Genomic DNA, 23,194 nt, shown 5'->3' on the forward strand with positions numbered 1-23,194 from the left:
GCCCACCTAAGAACAATTCATGAGGGTCGCAAAGATCACGCATGTGACCAATGTGAAAAAAAATTTGGACACAAGTCGACCTTGGTTTTTCACCAAAAAACAGTACACGAACATTTTAAAGATTTTGCATGTGACACGTGTGAGACGAAATTTGGAAAAAAATCAACACTTTTGAGACACCAAAGAACTGTACACGAAGGCCGGAAAGATTACGCATGTAACAAATGCGAGAAGAAATTTGGACAAAAACAGCTTCTGGTTAGTCACAAGAAAATAATACACGAAGGTCGGAGAGATTTCGCTTGTGAAAAATGCGAGAAAAAATTTGGGGAACGAGCCAATTTGATCCGACATCAAAAAACAATCCATGAAGGTCTTAAAGATTTCCTATGTGACAAGTGCGAGAAAAAATTTGCTCATAAAGTGAATTTGATCAGGCATCAAAAAGCAGTGCACGAAGATTATTCATGAACGATTCTCGAAGTTTGACAAGACTACGTTTCAAAAAGCAAAAAGATGTACTGAAAAATATTCAATATGACCGACATAATCGCAAATAAGCGAAATTCCTCCAATTTCACATCATATGATAAGTTTTTATAAACATCTTATTGTTTATACAAATATCTTGTACGTATTGCAGTCAGTATCTCATCGATGAAATAATGTTTTTTTCTGGACAATTGTAAAATATATAAAACTTGTACAGATGTTTTTCTAATATTTCAATAAAAATTGTGCCAAAATGATTGTGAATTACCTTGGTCTCGTACATTCGTAATCTACTATCATACCTTTTTCACTGTTCAGATGATGCTTTAATTTCGAATCAGACAAAATTTCATGTACTGCCAAAAAAAAACCCTCGCCATACATTTTATGGGCTACTTGATTCCTGCAGCGTTTCGTACAACGACGAGCCAAAAGTTTTTTTCACGTTTTGTTTAAAACTTCGAATGATAATTTGTGAATGAAATATCCCGAAGTTTCAAAAATTCAACTGCCTGATGGGCCATAAACGTATGCATGGGGGTTGGACTTTTTATAAATCACTATTTTTGTTAATGCTGGAGAAATAATGTTATTTTATTCAGAGTCATATTACAAAGGAAGATAAAAGCAAGAACCGGAGCAAATAAATATACGCGAGATAAACAATCTTCGTTGCCCAGCAACTGACTCCGAAAAAGCGCTACTTATGTTACCGACCAATACGCTGCGCACATGAGACTTCGGAACATAACGTCGACACTTGGGCCTAAATCTCATAGTGTTACGTAAGCCTTGTATGCAATGCATAAAACACCTGTCTTAAGGCCTAATGTGTCCGATAATTGTTAATCATCGACACTGCTTAAACACGGGTCTAGCACTTGTTCATGACAGCAACGAGAGAATCCATAACAATTGTATAAAACTGCAAGTGGCGAAGTAAAAATATTCGAATAAGTCACAGTATGATCTACAAAAGAATTCTCCGAAAATATCATCATTAAATTAGATTTTAAAATTGTTCAAATATTGTAAAGAGAATGTTTAAACAGATAAATTTGTAATTTAATTGTAAACAATATAATCATAAACTATTTAAAATTATTTCTTGACACACTCATCATGTATATAGTGAAAACAAATTAGTTTAAATGTTGTCTTTCCCAACGAAGCAAAACATAACATGAAACGATAAATTTCACTCATTTAATTTACGTGGCACTAAATATAAGGGTCCGTCGATTCATTAAGATCTAAAATGGATAAAAGTGAAAAGATATCTGAGGAATTTATTCCCGAAACTAATGTAAGTGGACGTAAGAATGTTGTTTTAGACGGCAAAAAATACGTTTGTGATATTTGTCAAGAGGCATTTTCACTAGAATTGAGCATGACAACACACCGACACACAAATCACAATGATAAAAAAAATTACGAATGCGATGAATGCGAGGAGAAGTTTGAGTTCCGAAGCCATTTAAGTAGACACCAAATATCAGTACACAAACGCTGCAACGATTTTGCATGCGACAGCTGCGAGAAGAAATTTGTGAAAAAATCAAGTTTCTTTATGCATCAAAAATTGGTACACAAAGATCACAAAAATTTCACTTGTAACAAGTGCGAGAAGAAATTTGAAAATAAATTAGCTTTATTCAAGCACAAAAAAATATTCCATGAAGTTTTTAAAGATTATTTATGTGAAAAGTGCGCGAAGAGATTTAGAAATAAAAATATTTTGCTCAAGCACATAAAGACAGTACACGATAGTCGCAAAGATTACGCATGCGACAAGTGCGAGGAGAAGTTTAGAAATAACCAAAGTTTGCTTAGGCATATAAAAACAGTTCATGAGTACTGCAAGAATTTTGCATGTGAGAAGTGCGAAGAGAAGTTTAAAAAAAAATCGCATTTGAATTTCCACCTGAAGACAGTTCACAAAGGTTCAAGATATTTTGCCTTCAGTGTCTTCAGAAATTACTTATGCGACACTTGCGGAAAAAAATTCGAAAGAAGATGTCATTTACTTTTACATATTACAACAGTCCATGATGGTCGTAAAGATTACGCGTGTAATCAATGCGAGAGAAAATTCGGACATAAATCAAATTTGTTCAAGCACCAAAGGAAAGTCCACGAAGGTCGAAAAGATTACGCATGTGACAGATGCGAAAAAAAATTCGGAATTAACTCAGATTTGTTAAGGCACCAAAGAATAGTACATGAAGGTTGCAAAGATTATTCATGCGAAAATTGCGAGAAGAAATTTGGGGATCGAGGCAATTTAAAAAAACATCAACAAATAGTTCACGAACTTCGCAAAGATTACGCATGCGACACGTGCGAAAAAAAATTTGGAATAAAACAAAATTTTCTCAGACACAAAAATACAGTCCACGAGGGTCAGAGGGATTTCGTCTGCGAAGCGTGTGAACAGAAATTTGGAGCAAAATCGATATTGATTAGACACCAGAAGACAGTCCATGAAAGGCAAAAAGATTTTGCATGCAATAACTGCGAGAAAAAATTTGGGCGAAAAGAGACTTTGCTCTGTCATCAAAAGACAATCCATGAAGGTCGCAAGGATTTCGCTTGCGATAAATGCGAGAAAAAATTTGGACGTAAACAGCATTTACTCCAACACCAAAGGACATTACACAAGGTAGCAAAGATTTCCCATTTGACAAGTGCGAGAAAAAATTTTCTCAATAAGTGAATTTGACCATGCAAGTTCGGCAAAACTACGTTTCGATATGCGAAAAGATGTACTTAAAAAAATTCAATTTAACCGACACAATCGCAGGTGTACAAAATTCCTCCAATCTCACATCATATGATATGTTTTTAAAGACAATTTATTGTTCATATAAATATCTTGCAGGTATTGCAGTCAGTATCTCATCGATGAAATATTATTTTTTTCTGAACAAATGTAAAAATATATAAAACTTTTCTTGACGTTTTTCTAAAATTTTAATAAAAATTGTTTCAATATGATCGTTTCTTACCTTGGTCTCTTGCATTCACAATTATCACTATAACATTTTTCACTGTTAAGATAATGCTTTAATTTCGAATCAGACAATATTTTATGCACTGACTAAAAAAACTTCTCACTGTAAATTTTATGGGCAACTTAGTTCCAGGAGCGCTTCGTGCAACGATCAGCCAAAAGTTTTTTTCACATTTTGTTTGAAGCTTCTAATGTTAATCTGCGAATATAATATTCCGAGTTTTCAAAATTCAACTGCCTAAGAGTCGAATGAATGATTGCTCGGGGGCGGGACCTTTTCTTATCCACTATTATGTAAAACTGCATGTGGCGAAGTAAAAATACTCGAATAAGTTGCAACATGATCTACAAAGGAATTATTCGAAAAAATCACAATTAAATTAAATTTCAAAACTGTTTAAATATTGTAAAGAGAATGAATAAACAAATAAATCGGTAACTGAATTGTAAACAATATAATCATGAACTACTTCAACATCGTGTCTTGACATACTAATCATGTTTATAGTAAAAGCTAATTAGTTTCTATGTTGTGTTTCCCGATGATACAAGCTATAATAGTCCCAAAAGATAAATTTTACTTACTTAATTTTTGTAGCACTAAATAGAAAAATCCATTTTTTCATTTAAGCATACAATGGATAAAAGTGAGAAAAAATCCGAGAAAGTTATGTCGGTAAAAAATTTAAGTGAACATGAAATTGCTGTTTCGGGCGACAAAAAATATGTTTGTGATATTTGTCAAGAGGCATTTTCACTGAAATCGAGCATGATGACGTATCAAGACACATTTCATAATGATGGAAAAAATTACGCATGCGACCAGTGCGAAAAAAAATTTGAGCTCCGAAGTCATTTGAGCAGACACCAAATATCCGAACACAAAGGCCGCAAAGAGTTTACATGTGACAATTGCGAAAAGAAATTTGCTAAACAATCGAGTTTATTTACACATCAAAAGTTGATACACAAAAGTCACGAGGATTTGACGTGCAAAAAGTGCGACAAGAAATTTGAAAATAAATCCACTTTACTCAAGCACAAAAAAATATTTCACGAAGTTCTTAAGAATTACTTATGTGAAAATTGCGCGAAAAGATTTGTAAATAAAAATAGTTTGCTCAAGCACATACAGACAGTACACGATAGTCAGACAGATTTTGATTGTCGAAACTTAAAATTTTACTCATGTGACAAGTGCGAGCAGAAATTCGGAGTAAAATCAAAATTGATTCGACACCAAGAGACAGTCCACGAAGGTCGTAGAGACTATGCATGCAAAAATTGCGAGAAGAAATTTGGAGATCGAAGCAATTTGATACAACACCAGAGGATAGTACACGAGTGTCGTAAAGATTACGCATGCGAGAAATGCGAGATGAAATTTGGAATAAAATCGGCTTTGCGTGTGCACCACAGAACAGTTCATGAAGGCCGCAAAGACTACGCATGCGACAAGTGCGAAAAGAAGTTCGGCTATAAACAGTATCTGCTCATCCACCAAAAGATATCACACGAAGTTCGCATAGCTTACGCATGTGATAAGTGCGAAAATAAATTTACGCAAAAATCAAATTTGATCTCCCACCAAAAGATAGTTCACGAAGGTAACAAAGATTTTGCATGTGACAAATGCGAAAAGAAATTTGGGCTCAAATCGCATTTATACAGACACCAACAATCAATTCATGAAGGTCGCAAAGACTACGCATGCGACAAGTGCGAAAAAAAATTTGGAATAAAAACTGATTTGATCAGACACCAAAGAACAGTCCACGAGGGTCGAAAAGATTTTGCATGCGACAAATGCGGTAAGAAATACGGACATAAACAGCTTTTAACCTATCACCAAAGGACAATTCACGAAGGTGTGAGAGATTTCACATGCGACAGGTGCGAGAAAAAATTTGGACACAAAGCAGATTTGTTGAAACATCAAAGGACAGTCCATGAGGGTCGAAAAGATTCGGCATGTGACAAGTGCGGGAAAAAATTTGGAATAAAAACCGATTTGATCAGACACCAATTAACTGTCCATGAGGGTCGAAAAGATTTTGCATGCGACAAGTGCGGGAAAAAATTTGGAATAAAAACCGATTTGATCAGACACCAATTAACAGTGCACGAGGGTCGAAAAGATTTTGCATGTGACAAGTGCGAGAAAAAATTTGGGCATCGAAGCAATTTTCTCAAACACCAAAGGGCAATACACGAAGGTCGTAAAGATTATGCATGCGAGCAATGCGGAAAGAAATTTGGGGTTCGATGGAATTTAAAAACACATCAAAAAACAGTTCATGAAGGTCGCAAGGATTTCGCTTGCGATAAGTGCGAGAAGAAATTTGGAACTAAATCAGTTATGTTGAAGCACCAAAGAACAGTTCACAAAAATCATTAAGAAAGATTCTGAAGTTCGATATATATGTGATGTACACGATAAAATTTTTGCAAACAAATGCAACTTGATTCCTGAGATTTGATTGGTTCGTAAATTTTTTCATTTAAAGATGCGAAAAGGTATACTAATTTGACCACTACAATTGCAAATAACTAAAATTATATTCAATCTTATGTCAAAAGATTTTCAAGTTTTTATAAATATTGTAAAGTTTAGACAAATGTCTCGAACGTATGGGAGAGTCAGTATCTCATCGTTGAAATAATGAAAAGTGCTAATTTTTTATTGTGGACAATCGTTAGTATGTAAAAATTTTTATTTAGGCATTTTTTTTAAATTTCAATAAAAAACATGTATTGCCGGAGTCTCTTGTATTCGCAATTATCATTTTACTTTTTTCACTGGATGGTGCTTCATTTCGGAATGATACAAAATTTCACATACAACAAAAAAAGCTTCTCTGATCCGTAAAAATGTTGGGCTAGTACATTCGTGCAGCTCTTCCTGCAAAGATCAGCCAACATTTTTTTTGTGTTTTGTTCAAAACTGTGAATGATAATTAAAAATTTACGAGTTTTCGAGAGTCAACTGCCTGAGTAGCAAGTGAATAGATTTTTTAAATTCACTATTTCGTAAAACTGCAAGTGACGAAAAAAAAATTTGAATTAATCAAAGTATGGGTTTCAAAAGAATTCGTCAAAAAAATCTTCATTAAATTTGATTTTAAAACTATTAAATATTGTAAAGAAAGTGTACGAACAGACAAATCGGAAACTTAATTGTAAACAATATAATCATAAACTACTTTCATACCATTCCTTGACACACTGATCATTATTATCGTGAACAAAAATTAGTTTGAATGTTGTGTTTCCCGATGATACAAGCTATAATAGTCCCAAAAGATACATTTTACTCATTTAATTTTTGTGGCACTAAATACAAGGGTCCATTTAATACGTTTCATTCAAATCTAAAATGGATAAAAGTGGAAAGATCTCCGTGGAAGTTCTCTCAAAAGATAATTTAATTGAACACGACATTGTTGTTCCGAACGACAAACAAAACATTGATGATATTTGTCAGAAGACATTTACACTGAAATCAAGCATGATAGTACAACGAGACACCATTCATAATGAAGAAAAAGAATATGCTTGTGACAATTGCGAAAATAAATTCGACTTTCGGAGTCATTTGAGTAGACACCAAATATTAGAACATAAATGCCGCAAAGATTTTGCATGCGACAGGTGCGAGAAGAAATTTGTGAAAAAAACGAGTTTATTTACGCACCAAAAATTAATACACAAAGATCACAAAAATTTCACTTGTAACAAGTGTGAGAAGAAATTTGAAAATAAATTATCTTTATACAAGCACAATAAAATATTCCATGAAGTTTTCAAAGATTACTTATGTGAAAAGTGCGCCAAGAGATTTGGAAATAAACAAAGTTTGCTTTTGCATATACAAAATGTCCATGAGGATTGCGAAACTTTTGCATGCGAGGAGAACTGTAAACAAAAATCTCATTTGCTCTTCCACCTTAAGACAGTTCACGAAGGTCCAAGATATTTTGCCGTCAGTGTCTTCAGAGATTACTTATGCGACACTTGTGGAAAAAAATTCGAAAAAAGATGTCATTTACTTTTACATATAAGAACAGTTCACGAAGGTCGCAAAGATTACGCATGCGACAAGTGCGACAAGAAATACGGACAAAAATCGCATTTGCATTTCCACCAAAGAACGGTCCACGAGGGTCGTAAAGATTACACATGTGATAAGTGCGAAAAGAAATTTACACAAAAACCGCATTGGCTCGCCCACCTAAGAACAATCCACGAGGGTCGCAAAGATCACGCATGTGACCAATGTGAAAAAAAATTTGGACACAAGTCGACCTTGGTTTTTCACCAAAAAACAGTACACGAACATTTTAAAGATTTTGCATGTGACACGTGTGAGACGAAATTTGGAAAAAAATCAGCACTTTTGATACACTAAAGAACTGTACACGAAGGCCGGAAAGATTACGCATGTAACAAATGCGAGAAGAAATTTGGACAAAAACAGCTTCTGGTTAGTCACAAGAAAATAATACACGAAGGTCGGAGAGATTACGCTTGTGAAAAATGCGAGAAAAAATTTGGGGAACGAGCCAATTTGATCCGACATCAAAAAACAATCCATGAAGGTCTTAAAGATTTCCTATGTGACAAGTGCGAGAAAAAATTTGCTCATAAAGTGAATTTGATCAGGCATCAAAAAGCAGTGCACGAAGATTATTCATGAACGATTCTCGAAGTTTGACAAGACTACGTTTCAAAATGCAGAAAGATGTACGGAAAAATATTCAATATGACCGACATAATCGCAACTAAGCGAAATTCCTCCAATTTCACATCATATGATAAGTTTTTATAAATATCTTATTGTTTATACAAATATCTTGTACGTATTGCAGTCAGTATCTCATCGATGAAATAATGTTTTTTTCTGGACAATTGTAAAATATATAAAACTTGTACAGATGTTTTTCTAATATTTCAATAAAAATTGTGCCAAAATGATTGTGAATTACCTTGGTCTCGTACATTCGTAATCTACTATCATACCTTTTTCACTGTTCAGATGATGCTTTAATTTCGAATCAGACAAAATTTCATGTACTGCCAAAAAAAAACCCTCGCCATACATTTTATGGGCTACTTGATTCCTGCAGCGTTTCGTACAACGACGAGCCAAAAGTTTTTTTCACGTTTAGTTTAAAACTTCGAATGATAATTTGTGAATGAAATATCCCGAAGTTTCAAAAATTCAACTGTCTGATGGGCCATGAACGTATGCATGGGGGTTGGACTTTTTTTAATCCACTATTTTTGTTAATGCTGGAGAAATAATGTTATTTTATTCAAAGTCATATTACAGAGGAAGATAAAAGCAAGAACCGGAGCAAAACAATATACGCGAGATAAACAACCTTCGTTCCCCGACAACTGACTCCGAAAAAGCGCTACTTATGTTACCGACCAATACGCTGCGCACATGAGACTTCGGAACATAACGTCGACACTTGGGCCTAAATCTTATAGTGTTACGTACGCCTTGTATGCAATGCATAAAACACCTGTCGTAAGGCCTTATGTGTCCGATAATTGTTAATCATCGACACTGCTTAAACACGGGTCTAGCACTTGTTCATGAAAGCAACGAGAAAATCCATAACAATTGTATAAAACTGCAAGTGGCGAAGTAAAAATATTCGAATAAGTCACAGTATGATCTACAAAAGAATTCTCCGAAAAAATCATCATTTAATTAGATTTTAAAATTGTTCAAATATTGTAAAGAGAATGTATAAACAGATAAATCGGTAATTTAATTGTAAACAATATAATCATAAACTACTTTAAAATTATTTCTTGACACACTCATCATGTATATAGTGAAAACAAATTAGTTTAAATGTTGTCTTTCCCAACAAAGCAAGGCATAATACGAAAAGATAAATTTCACTCATTTAATTTACGTGGCACTAAATATAAGGGTCCGTCGATTCATTCGGATCTCAAATGGATAAAAGTGAAAAGATATCTGAGGAATTTATTTCCGAAACTAATGTATGTGGACGTTATAATGTTGTTTTAGACGGCAAAAAATACGTTTGTGATATTTGCCAGGAGGCATTTACACTGGGATTAAGCTTGATAACACACCGAGACACCATTCATAATGAAGGAAAAGAATATGCTTGTGACAAGTGCGAAAATAAATTCGACTTTCGGAGTCATTTGAGTAGACACCAAATATTAGAACATAAATGCCGCAAAGATTTTGCATGCGACAGGTGCGAGAAGATATATGTGAAAAAATCAAGTTTATTTACGCATCAAAAATTGGTACACAAAGATCAAGAAAATTTCACGTGCAACAAGTGCGAGAGGAAATTTGAAAGTAAATTAGCTTTACTCAAGCACAAAAAAATATTTCACGAAGTTTTTAAAGATTACTTATGTGAAAAGTGCGCCAAGAAATTTGGAAATAAAAAAAGTTTGCTTTTGCACATAAAAGCTGTCCATGAACATTGCAAAAATGTTGCATGTGACAAGTGCGAGGAGAACTTTATAAGCAAATCAATTTTTCTCCGTCACCTAAAAACAGTTCACGAAGGTCGGAGAGATTTCGGCTCCAGTGTCGTCAATGATTATTCATGTGATAGTTGCGGAAAGACATTTAGACAAAAATGTCATTTCCTCTTGCATATAAGAACAGTCCATGAAATTCGCAGAGATTTTTCATGTAGGAAATGCGAAAACAAATTCACACAAAAACTGCATTTGCTCACCCACCTAAAGACAATTCATGACGGTGGCAAAGATCATGCATGTGATAAATGCGAGAAGAAATATAGAAGAAAATCGGAATTGTTGAAGCACCATAGAATAGTACATGAAGGTTGCAGAGATTATTCATGCGAAAATTGCGAAAAGAAATTTGGGGATCGAACAAATTTAAAAAAACATCAACAAATAGTTCACGAACTTCGCAAAGATTACGCATGCGACAAGTGCGAAAAAAAATTTGGAATAAAAAAAAATTTGCTCAGTCACAAGAATACAGTCCACGAGGGCCGGAGAGACTTCTTTTGCAAAGCGTGCGAACAGAAATTTGGACAAAAATCGCAATTGATTAAGCACCAAAAGACAGTCCATGAAGGGCGAAGAGATTTTGCATGCAATAACTGCGAGAAAAAATTTGGGCGAAAAGCGACTTTGCTCTGCCATCAAAAGACAATCCACGAAGGTCGCAAAGATTTCGCTTGCGATAAATGCGAGAAAAAATTTGGACATAAAAAAAATTTGATCGATCACCAAAAAATAGTCCATGACAGACGCAAAGATGTCCCGTGCGAAAAGTGCGAGAAAAAATTTGGTCGAAGAGTGGATTTGACCAGGCATCAAAAAGTAGTTCATGAAGGCCGCAGAGATTTTGCTTGCAATAACTGCGAGAAAAAATTTGGGCAAAAATTGAATTTGCTCTACCATCAAAAGACAGTCCATGAAGATTGTAAGGATTTTGTTTGCGACAAGTGCGAGAAAAAATTTGGAAGTAATGCATATTTATTGAAGCACCAAAGGACAGTCCACGAAGGTCGCAAAGATTATGCATGCAACAAGTGCGACAAGAAATACGGACACAACTCGCAATTGCTCCGTCACCAAAGGACAGTCCACGAGGGTCGTAAAAATTACGCATGCGACAAATGTGAAAAGAAATTTGGACATAAACAGCATATGATCAGTCACAAGAAAATAATACATGAAGGACGGAAAGATTTCGCATGTGAAAAATGCGAGAAAAAATTTGGGGAACGGGCCAATTTGATCCAGCATCAAAAAACAATCCATGAAGGTCTCAAAGATTTCCTATGTGACAAGTGCGAGAAAAAATTTTCTCAAAAAGTGAATTTGACCAGGCACCAAATGGCAGTGCACGAAAATCATTCACAGACGATTCTTGAAGTCCGACAAGACTACATTTGAATATGCGAAATTCCTCCAGTCTCACATTACATGATAAGTTTCATAAATAATTTTTTGTCTACATATAAGTCTCGTACATAATTGTAGACATTTAACTATCGGTGAAATAATGTTTCTTTCTTCACAATTATATGGACCTTTTTCTACAATTTTAATAAAAATTGTTCTAATACGATCGTATTTTATTTGAACTGACTGGTATCATTACAACTTTGTTCATTGTCAAGGTGGTGCTTTATTTTGGAATATATTGCGAAGTAATTACTTTTCTCGTTCCATTGAACGAGTGTTTAATTAATGATTTACAAGAATTTTATAAAACTAAAAAATGGTAATCAAACAAATGTGGAATTTTAAAAGGCTATAAAATATTGCAAAAAAAAACATTACACTTTCGATAAGTACGTATTCAGTTGTAATATCTCTTTAATGTCTGAATATCAATTTAACCGACTAAAAATTAGACATAAAATTTTAAATTCCACCAGAGACAATCCAAAAATTAAAATTTTAATAAAGTTCGTACATAGGAGTAGAGTACGTAGCGAGTGTATTTTTTTCTTTCTGGTCCTCACAAATCACAGACTGCACTAGATATATATACTCCCGCGAAACACTGAAACATCTCCCTTTTTTTTCGCGCTGCGCGAAATCACCCCGCTGCTGCTGCTCCACATCGATAGATCATTCGCGAAATGCGTGAGAGTATACAATTTATGTACGCACACACGAGCGCAGCGAATCTCGAATGATCAACGAGATCGTCGTCGCCGTCGTCGGTTTACTGCTGAACCACCGGTCGATAAATCGGTCAGCGCGCGAACACGTGTGTGCGCGTTTGCATGTGCACATGTATGTGTGCAGTACACACGCCGCGAGGTATCTTCGCTCGCACACACGCGCGCATATATTTATAACGTACACATGCACGGACACGCGTGTATACGTATATAGTCGAGAAGAAAATTCCCGAGCTAAGCAGAGAGCGAGAGAAGGCAGTACGCGTTTCTGCTTATGTGCAAGAGCACGACCTTCGTTTCGCGTGCTGTGTATGTATACGTCGTGTGCTCGTTCACGACGACGACGACGTCGCGTCTTTTTTACATAGAGAAAGAGAGAGAGAAAAGCTTTCAAAAGCAGTTTTTTAGCTCGGTATAAACCCTTTTATTTCTCTTGCGAGGACTTCCCCCGCAACCACCGGCGAAACTGCGTGTGCTCGCGATTTTTATATCGGACTTTGTGTACACCCACGCGATGCGATGCGCGCTGAATTTTCCACGATAATATGCCATCGCAGTGTCGTCTTTCCGCGAGGAATAAAATGTTGATCGAATAATGTGTCCACGTTGATTAGAAGAAGAAGAAGTAGAATCGAAGAGAGCCACAAACGAGATATAACCAGAAATCGTTTTTGCTCGTCGTCGTCGTCTTCGTCGTCTACTTCGGTAAGTAAAATATTCGAATTGTACTTTAACCATGATTCACCCTTGCCTCGACCCTCCATCGATATACTAGCTCATGGAATTACGTCCTCGAGCGCGCGAAGGAAGGAAGAAAAAATAGTAATAATAACCGAGGAGAGCGACGAGGATAAAACTTTGTTTTTATTGAATTATATTTAGTTCTCGAGCTCGTTACACACGTATACGCGTGCTGTGTTTTTTATCGTGGCCGTGATTGTCTAAACCGAGCTTGGGAGAAAAATATATAGATCCGCGCGCGCGCGTGTGTGTATAATATACGTACAAGCGACTTTTGGCACTGAACTCTCTTGGGTAAAAATTTTGCACTCTGCGCGCGCCGCAAATAAACTGCGCTCGCGTGTGCTTATTGTTGTCGAAAAAAGAAACGAAAAAAAAAAACAATAAAAATTTCGTGTTTACTCGCACGTGTGCGCGCGCGCGAGATTCCGAAAAAGCACAGTAAGTAAATAGTGCAATTGCCGATCGTTTGACATTTTCTGCGTCTCGAGGCGTAAATTGAGATTTTCACGCGCGCGAAAATCAACGTTGCGATATCGAATCATACGAACGTAGCTTATACGTACTTATGCGTTTGTGTAAGTGTACGTTTATGTGGGCATATCGACGTAAGTCAGCGATTTGGCCATTATAGACACTTATATTAGTTCGACACAACGAAATCGTGGAATTCCGAGCGACGCGTTTTATGGCAGAAAGTTTCTGAAACTCGAGGGGCTGAATGTGTTAATCTTCGTTGCTTATATACAAGTGCTTATACAATTATGTTTGCTTTACCACTTGCAGATTTACAGAATCAAGGTACTCGCCATCTAGTGGTGAAGTGTTAAAGTAGTATCACTGTATTATAGCGAAAAATCGTTCTACAATTTTTTGAAGCAATTGAATTTTCAGGGTCATTTAAAACGCGGTTAAAATGCATAACACAATTGCAACGGAAAAATCGTCAAAAATAGACTAATCAATGGTTATAGATTTTAAAACAGTTTGAACGGTAATTTTTTGAAACTATTAGGTCACTATATCAATGTCGAGCATTTCTACCAGGGAATGTGCATTGTACGTATTGGAAAACGTAGGCGAAAAAATGAACTGAAAATTATGCAATCTTTTGGGGACAAAAGCCAAGAAATATTTCACGCAAAGAGCGCCAACGCAGAGCGCGCGTTACGTAAAAGCACACTTTTCTCGATCATTATCTATGTTCCTTCGGCGCATCTGCATTATTATATTACGAAAGGCCAAATACTATAAACTAGAAAAAGAAAACGTGTGTATCGTATCGTGAGGTATATGTATATGGAAAATGAGCGAAAACTTTCCGGGCCATGCGAAAAATCACTCATTCAAATCATATCATCGTTATATTATTCGTCGTAATACGTATGCAGATCGACTCATCGTGTTTGTAATTTGTATACACAGACAAACGCGTTTGCGCCTCATTTATATATCCAACACTCATAGGCCGCTGCGCCGAATGCTATTTTTAAAAGGGCCGAGAAAAAGAATCGAAAAATGCTCGACTGACAAAACACGACCACTGCAGCGAGCGACTATATCTGTCGTGCGTGCACGTGATTTGCGAGAATAATAATATGTATATAATACGCACTCGCGTGTGTACTTTGCTATTTCCGATGCGCGTCTGCGAGCGAGTGCGCGAGTAATGCGGCGTGTGTTTAAATGCAGTTGTTCCACGTTAATTATCATAATCCGTGTTTTGGTTGCGTTATATCGCGTATACACACTCGGCATAGTCCACGCGTTATGCCGAAAATTTAAGTGCATCAAAAATGCAGTGGATTTATACACGATCAGCCCTTGTTTCCGTGAAATTTTCTAGCTCGATTTCCACCTGAACTTTTGATTCAATTTCTGGATTCGAGAAAATTATCGGGTTGCCGCAATCTCGGACTTTATATTCCCGCGTGCGATATATAACTGTATTACATCGATATATATAGCCGCCCGTGCGCGTAGAATTACAATGCAGCAGCAGCAAGACCTACCCCAAATTGCAGCCAATTCTCGGTAATACATTAATAAATCTCGTACCGCGCGTACATATACTTCTTTGTGCGATAAAGTTTCGCGAATGAACTCGCTCTGATTAAAATCATAGGGATTGCTGAGGCTCGCGCGCGCGGAAGAGTCGAGTCGGCGGCGGTGGTGGTGGGTCGTTACGCACGTCGTTGTAGCGGTATAACAGCGGCATGGGCATGAAAGTATATTATGTACCAGTGACTATGACCGCGCCGAATCGCGCCTCACACAACTACCGACGAGAGAGAGAGGACCATAACATTGTATATTACATTTGCCTCGCTCTCTTTCTCTCTCTCCCTCTCGTTTCTGTGCTTTAAAGTTCTCTCTCTCCAAGAGGGAGAGAGAGAGACTCGTAATAATTCTCTACGGACAGCTGTATAACTCTAATTTGCTTTTCTCTGGGTTTGGAGGATGCGAAAGGTATGCATAGAGATCTGCACGCGCAGAGGCGTTGTCTTTGTACACAATTTTGTTCGTTATGGGTTGAGTGTATGTGTGTGAGATGCTGTTGTACAGCAGGATCATTTTAGGCTAAAAAATTCGGGACTAGTGACTCTTTCTCTAGAATATTGACTGCGGTCTTCGCAAAACCTCAAGAAATTTTTAAGATTTATTAGTTATATCATGTTTTAAGCGAGGAAACTATGTTTATGTATTATTCCTGCCTTAATATTTATGTAGCTCAACCGTATACTCTCTTGAACTTTCTCTTCTGCCGCTAGATGGCTGAAGCAGATAGGTCAATCCCACAAGAAGCTTGTCATCGACGTAAGATATATGAGGTATATAAGAATATTATCATAATCAGGTTCGTGTAATTTAGGGTAAGGTAGATACCAACATGCAAATATTTTGGTAATATCTTCTTATTTGGATATTTTCGGTAATGAAATAGTTCAAAATTAAATTTTACCTTGCTAATAAAATTTAAAAAGCTATCTCGTATCCGTATGACGCAGAACTTTTTCCCTTTATTTTCTCTCTGTCTAATGCTTTTTTTGTTTTATTTTTCTTTCTGCTGCTCTTCACGCCCACGTCTCCGGTCGACGAAACATCCGTCGAAGTTTCACGCGACGAAACTTGCACTCGCATCGAGAGGGTAAAAGATCTAGATTAATAGCTTGGCATTTTTTCGGGAGAACCGTTGTGCGAAACATATGTTACTGCTGGTCAGAGATGTCAATGGTCGTCCGATCAACCGGACTCGCTAATGGCATTCGATTCGCAGAGTATTGTGTAATTAAAAGATTAAATATATTACGATCATTCTGGATGATTTAAACTACCTTGTACCACATTCAGCACGATCTAGGATGATCGGGTCATTTATTTCTACATTATTGGTAATTAATTATTGAGTTACGTATCCTTTTTTATTACAATTTTTATATCGAATACAATTTCATAACATTTTGATCAGAATATAAAAAATTAAGAAAAAATAAAAAAGCTGAAACGCAAAATTAGAGCACGGAGTGACTCATTCTAGAATAAAAAAAAACACTATAAATGACAAATAAACTTTGACACGTTTAAAGTCAAGCACAGGACACAACGTAGTTCAAATTTTATGCCCATCCGGATTCATAAGTTCAAGAGAAGTTTAAAAAAAGTGAGTCGACGTCGGAACTCGAATGCATGAAGGGCAGTCTGTGTTTACATACTTGTCACAAAAGATCGACCTTAATGAGGAAGACACGTTACTACTGCTACTCGTAAGCGAACGTCGAGCTACGAGCCAATTTTTTTTTTTTAAGTATACTCGTGTAACGTAACTGTAGTAATTCAACGTTAAAAAAAAGGACAATAACTATAGTAATATCCATAAAAAAAATACGACGCATACGTATATCGTTGGGCAAAAAATAAATCCGCGCAAGGGGTGCAGATGCTGCTGCTGCTGCAACCGCGAGCAATTTCATTCATTTTATTTCCGTGATTTTCTTCCGGCATGTGTCGTGTCCGAGCACACAGACACACACGCGCTACATATTTTATATCATCACTCGGCGGCGGCACAATTTGCAAAAGGTGATTTTTCTTAAACTGCTGACAGACATTTCGCGGCTGCTCGCGTGTGTGTCTGCGTGCCCGCGCGCGTTAGTAATGTTTAAATAATTACAAATTGTGTATTATGTCACACACGCGATGGTACGGCAGCGCCTCGGTGTACGTGTGTGTGTGTTTGTGTGTGACGCGATTTGTATACTTTGCGCGACAAGATAAGCCATATAATAGCGAGCCACGCGGCTCTCTCGGCCTTTTCATCGCGTTTTTTTTTTTTTTTTTTTTNGTTTTTTTTTTTTTTTTTTTTATGTAATCGCCTGGTACGAGCAGCACAAGACTAATTGGTCCTCTGCAAATTGCGTTTTTAATTTATCACACTCGAAAAAACAATCGAACAACTTGAGCCGCGAGTCACGTTTGTTGATTTTTCATGAATGTAATAACTCTGACTTTGCGAGCAACAGCAGCAGCGACTATGTATAATAAAAGAAACTGAATGCCATACCTCACTTCCCTGATAGAAATGCTCAACATTAACCATTACTTTAGAACTAAAAGTTACCGTTAAAAAAATGGCCATACACAGTGCGATTAATTAATCTGTTTTTGGTGATTTTTCTGTTACAATTATGTTCAAAAATATTCAGGTAAATACTATTTTAATGTTTCAAAAAGTATAGACCAGTTTTTTAACACGATAATACCACTAATTTATGCCTACGCCGCTAGATGGCGAGCCTACCTTGATCCTTAAATCTGCAAGTGGCAAAGTGAAAATAATTGTATAAATCAAAATAAAGTTTACGTATAGATATTCCGACCATCTACGAAATGATATGGTTAAAATAAAAACATGAACCTGGTGTCGCTAGGGGCCCTGAATAGCTGTCGATGGCTTTTTGAAGTTAAAAAACGTAGTGCAAAAACTGGACAGCATCGCTAAATAAGATTTTATTTGCCTACTGTGCTCTGAGGGTAAAATCTTTCTTACGTAATTTTTTATGTAGAATCGATCCTCGTAAAAAATTCATCGTACAAAAACCGCTGTATCTCAGCGATGCATGCGAATTTTTAACTTCTGAAACCAGCGTTGGAAAAGTGAGACAAAAACCTATCAGATAGTTTCATGCAATCTTTTCCATAGTTGATTCTACCTAGGGGTTTCCTGGAAGAAACTAATACACTTTCCGATTTTTCAATTTTTCGTAATGCCGTTTTTGGGGATAACGTCGTTTTTTTGTATGTAAATAATTTTAAAGTATATACTCATGTATACCGTTGGATTCTTCGTGAAAAATCCTAGATTTTGGTGGCGTCAAAAAGCTTTCTAGATTTTTTTGTGCATTTGACACTCCCTCGAACATGAACTTTTCGAAATTTATGAAAAAAAAATCGAAAAAATACGTTTTTTCGATGTTATCGTACTCCTAGGTCAAAAATAACGACGGGGATCGATTCTACATAAAAAATTACGTAAGAAAACTTCTTATTAATATTGATTTTACCCTCAGAGCACAGTAGGCAAATAAAATCTTATTAAGTGATGCTGTCCACTTTTTGCACTACGTTTATTAATTTCAAAAAGCTATCGATAGCTATTCAGGGCACCTAGCCACACCAGGTAAACGACGGCAAACTTCATGTTTTTAGTTTAACTAAAGGATTTTACTGGTGCTTTCAAAATTAAAAAAAATTTTTCCAAAACGAACCGGTCCAATATATAGTTCCATAACACCCAAGTTTCGATGTTTTAATCTAACAGCCATAATTCATGCAGGGATAACCAATCGATATGAAAATTTTATAGAGTATTAGTTAAAGTGTGGATGCAGTGCTGTATAATTTTTGAGCGACATTCTTATATAAGAATAGACAAAAATGAATTTCTATGCACTCATGATGCACTGTCAAGAAATGGATATCATATGATTTGCGGAAGTTTTTTTTTATTCATACGAGGTAAGGGCATAATTTTTTTTTCCGTCTTTTTTAGGGCCCAGATTCAAAATTTGACGTAAATTTTTTCGCGCCTTTTATAGGGGAGGTTTCATAAAAAAATAATTCGAAAAGTCTAACAATAAACTTGTTCATCTCCTTCCATTAGGTCAGAATCTAAAAACGTGGATAATTAGAGAAAAACCATGTTTTTTGATTATTAAAATGCGCTTTAATGAAGTCAACAATATTGGCCTAATCGAGTGATACGAAATTATTTCTTTTCTGACTTTTATGCTATTTTTCTGCTATTTTATCATATTCAAAGACTTTCTAGGTTATAAATATGATTTTTAGTACGAATTTGAACTCTACACCAAATTTTTCATTAAAAATCATGATTTCATATAATTTTTTCAAATTTTTATTTTTGACCATCACTCTAACTATGCAACGAACGTTGCCGCTAGTAAGTTACTTAAAAAATAATTTGCAATGCGTAAGATCGAAGGAATTATTAATCTGGTATGTTTCACCCGAAGATAACAAGAGCAGCAACATAATTATAACATACGCACAAGATCTAGAAGAACTGATTTCGTCCGTTGCCGCTACCGCTGCTGCTGATCATTTTATATAAAAAAGCAACGATCGAGCTGCCTGCTTCATTCGCGCGTCTGACGGATCACCTAAAGCCAGGCGTACAGCTGCGATGCATACATCGAGAACTCATATGCATAAGACGTATAAATTTCTCCGCACCAATATAGAACATTGTGTCGAAGTAGCGCGTATATATAACTCCGCAAGTTTCCTTCGGAAAACCCCATCAGACGTACAGCTCGACGCGCTGTTGATCTTTCGCGTAAGATTATATTTGAAACTAGCCAGAGCTTCGACTCCTCGCGCTGCTGTCGAAGGATTGGCACAAGAATTTCGCTCTCTCTTACGTGTGTGTGTGTGTGTACAGTTCGCATTATATTCCCGTCCAAGTTTCGATCGATCCTTGCAATTTTCAACGAGCGGGGCGCAAACTTTGTCCTGACGCAGCCGCGCGAGGATTAAATCGACGGTGCTGGTCCGTGTGTGTACATAATGTATTTGTGCTGAAAATCTACGAAACCTTGAGATGAAAAATCGTTCTATTAATTTTCACTGTACATAATATAAGCTCGAAGCTGAGAAGGAGGAGCTTTTTATACATTAGCAACGAAGCGACCGCGAGGCGCGTTTTGCAAGTTTTTGCCGGCGCGACGCACCCAGCAGGATTAATCGGTACCGGCAGTTTAAATATATAACAGCTCGCGGGAGAGACACTTTAACACCTGGATCCAATCAAAAAAGCAGCTCCAAAGTTCTTAATAACGCCGCAATGAGCGCGAGTATACAATATATATCGGGCACTTTAGCGAGAGCTTCTTTCGCCCGTCATTATTTGTCACTCTTATAGCTCGAGCTCTTCTTTTCTATCTTCTCCATCCATCTATCCATCTATCTAGCTATCTCTCCTTTTTGCGAGTGTCTTGGGGGAAGTTACCCGAAGTAAATCGAATTTGCCCCCGCTGAAGTTTGCAGCGCGGGACGCGCATTGTCGTCGTCGTCCTCCTCTTCCTCGGCTTCTTGCGGGTGCTGCAGTGCTGCACCTCCGTATAATTAATTACATGCATCTTTTCACCCGCACCCCGAGCTGTCTCTCCCGAGCTATACTCTCGGGGTCTTAATACCGCGCCTGTACACTTTCTTGACGTGCCAGCCCGGCTAAAGTACGCAATCTCGCATTTATTTATCTATTTTTTTTTTCCGAAATCACCGCGAGGAAAAGAAATTAAATGCTCTCTCGCAGCAGCGCGATATAATATGTGCAGTGAGAGAGCCATCAAACGAATCGTTGGCATTTTTATTTCTCTCAGCTAGCGATCAATCTTTTATTGATAATTTTTTAAACGATTTCATTTACAGCTTTTTAACGTTCGCTTTTTTTTCGCCTCTCCTTTTTTTTATGATTCATCCGATTTAAGTATGTAAAATTCCGATTGTGGGTCAAGAACGGAAATACATCATATATTTTTTTTTTCTCTCTTTCGCTCTTTTTTTTCTGCTGCGTGTCCGTGTATTTAAAAAGGCGCGAGTAAACACAGACGATTAGAATTCATCGGCGCGTTAATTGCGGCAGATCTGGGAAATCATGCCAAATGATCAACCGAGCCGCTCACGTAAACGCTTTATAGATAAATACGCGAGTGGCTATTTTCTGTCTCTTTCTCTCTCTTGAGTATTCGCGAGCACACACAATTTGCAAAACGGCTAAGTGAAAGGTGGGGTGAAAGCTTTAATGGAATCAATTTAAAGGCACGACCACCACCACCGCAGCTGTTAGTTTTATAATTAACCATTTTTGGAATTTATCACGTTTACCGCGCGGAACACTCGGCAGAACGACGAGTTAATGTTTACGCTTAATTCCTCGCGTTCGCAGCTCCCGCGTGACCGTGCGAGGGGATGATGCGATCAGCATCAGATTTTGTAACGTTACGTAACTCCCAGCGAATACGCAATCCTGAAAATGTGTAAAAATGTTCAATTCGGTTCGGAAAAGCGGGGATCGATGCAGCCAATTTCTTTTTCCTCTTTATTGTTAAAGATCGTTGTCGAAAACGTACGACGTGACGTAGATGAAGGAAGATAAAAAAAATACCATTAGCCGATTGACTGAAAAAAAAAAATTGATCGTTTCCGTTCACACACACGCGAACGCGTTAAATGATTCTCCGCGCGATGGACTTTTCTAATGGTATCAATCTCGGCCAATGGCACATGTATACGTATGCATTTACAGCGATATACAACGCTCCGCGCAGTGACCGCGTTGACCGGCTATATACACACACAGTTGTAGCAGGTAATAAAATGCAAACAACGACAGCCCCGAGCTCGCAGTAGTAGCACAGGGTTGGAAAAAATATATTTATATTATCCTTGTGCACCCCCCGCGAGCGAGTGACATAGATTTTCCGGGGGTGGATTTAAAACGAACGAGAAAAACGTGCAGATTTGAGCGTGTGTAATATATAAAGCAGAGGAGCCTACGCGAATTAAACAAATAGAGAAGTACCTAAGCACAATAAACATAAACCTGCAGGTAATACGCGATGGCGCGCACTAGATGTTGACGACGAGGGGGTGGAGGGGGGCAATAGACCGATTGTAGCATGTTACCTATTCTCCATATATATATTCGCGCACTGCTGCAAGATGATACGAGCTCGTCTCTCTCTCTCTCTAGTAGCAGTGCACTGCGCGCAATTGTGTAACATTGCGCTATATACAGAGCTCCTAGCTCTACGTTGCACGAGACACGCTACATGTTTGATATTATATATACATACATACATACGTATATAACGCAGAGCTAGAGTGAGACCGACACAATCGCGCGCACTCAGACGTACAACGGGGGGTTGGTGGGCGTATTTATGCATAAATCCATCCACAACAGATTCACCACCGCCGCCGTACGTAGAGCTGCAGTAGTCGAAAGTCAGTGCTATATAGCTACTTGCGCGCGAACGCGCACGATATATGCCTATGTGTGTGTGTGTGCCGAGCGCAAGCGTTAATTAGCACATCTACATACGTGCATAAAAGCGAGGGCGTAGAGATAGTGAGAGATGCGTGTAACTGTCTACTGACGACTACTACTCCTACTAGAAACTAGTCGTTCTCCTTTGGGCCCCGCGCGATACGAACGTTATAATATTCTCGTCATGCTTATGTCGTCGTGTCTGCGTGTGTGTGTGGCAAAGACAGAATTCTACCTGAGCTTAATTCCGTATATGATATACGCATATATATGTGTGTGTATTCGTACTGTATGCTTATCGGATGTGCGAATTATTGTTCGAGGTCGCTACGGGTTTATTTTGAGGATCAGAGCTGTGCGTGTGTATGTGTGTCTCGTGCACCTTGCGTTTACCGTACTATATAGATATATGTATTTGCGCGCGGCATTTAATGCATGGAAGGCGACGAGAAGACAGATTAATGAATGCGTGCGTGTGTGTATGTGCGCACCGAGATGAGTATAAACATTTGTCTCCCATCGATCGAGCCATACACATATATAATTCAAAGGACTATCGGAGCTATACCATTGAATTCGATCCTCGAGCTTTGAGACAAAAAATAAGAATAATTGATTATTTCGGTATATATATAGAATTCGCAGAAAATCTAGCGGGAGACGTTTTATACATTTTCTTCGTCATCGTCG

General features: G+C 37.4%; 2 protein-coding genes across 2 annotated transcripts in view; both read left to right on the forward strand.

Annotated features, from left to right (window-relative positions):
• Positions 1-13,848, forward strand: part of LOC106649062 (zinc finger protein 595-like) — a 29,330-nt gene extending 15,482 nt beyond the window's left edge. Inside the window, exons 4-5 of the mRNA XM_023458154.1 lie at positions 9,908-10,465; positions 13,828-13,848. Of these exons, the coding sequence (XP_023313922.1) occupies positions 9,908-10,465; positions 13,828-13,848 (579 nt within the window). The remainder of the gene's footprint in view (positions 1-9,907; positions 10,466-13,827) is intronic.
• Positions 12,516-23,194, forward strand: part of LOC106649323 (sodium-coupled monocarboxylate transporter 1) — a 37,839-nt gene continuing 27,160 nt past the window's right edge. Inside the window, exon 1 of the mRNA XM_014366681.2 lies at positions 12,516-12,897. The gene's annotated coding sequence lies outside the window, so the exon portion shown is untranslated. The remainder of the gene's footprint in view (positions 12,898-23,194) is intronic.

The sequence above is a fragment of the Trichogramma pretiosum genome, unplaced genomic scaffold (assembly GCF_000599845.2).
Source record: "Trichogramma pretiosum strain Unisexual culture from Peru unplaced genomic scaffold, Tpre_2.0 scaffold17, whole genome shotgun sequence".
Lineage (NCBI taxonomy): Eukaryota > Metazoa > Arthropoda > Insecta > Hymenoptera > Trichogrammatidae > Trichogramma > Trichogramma pretiosum.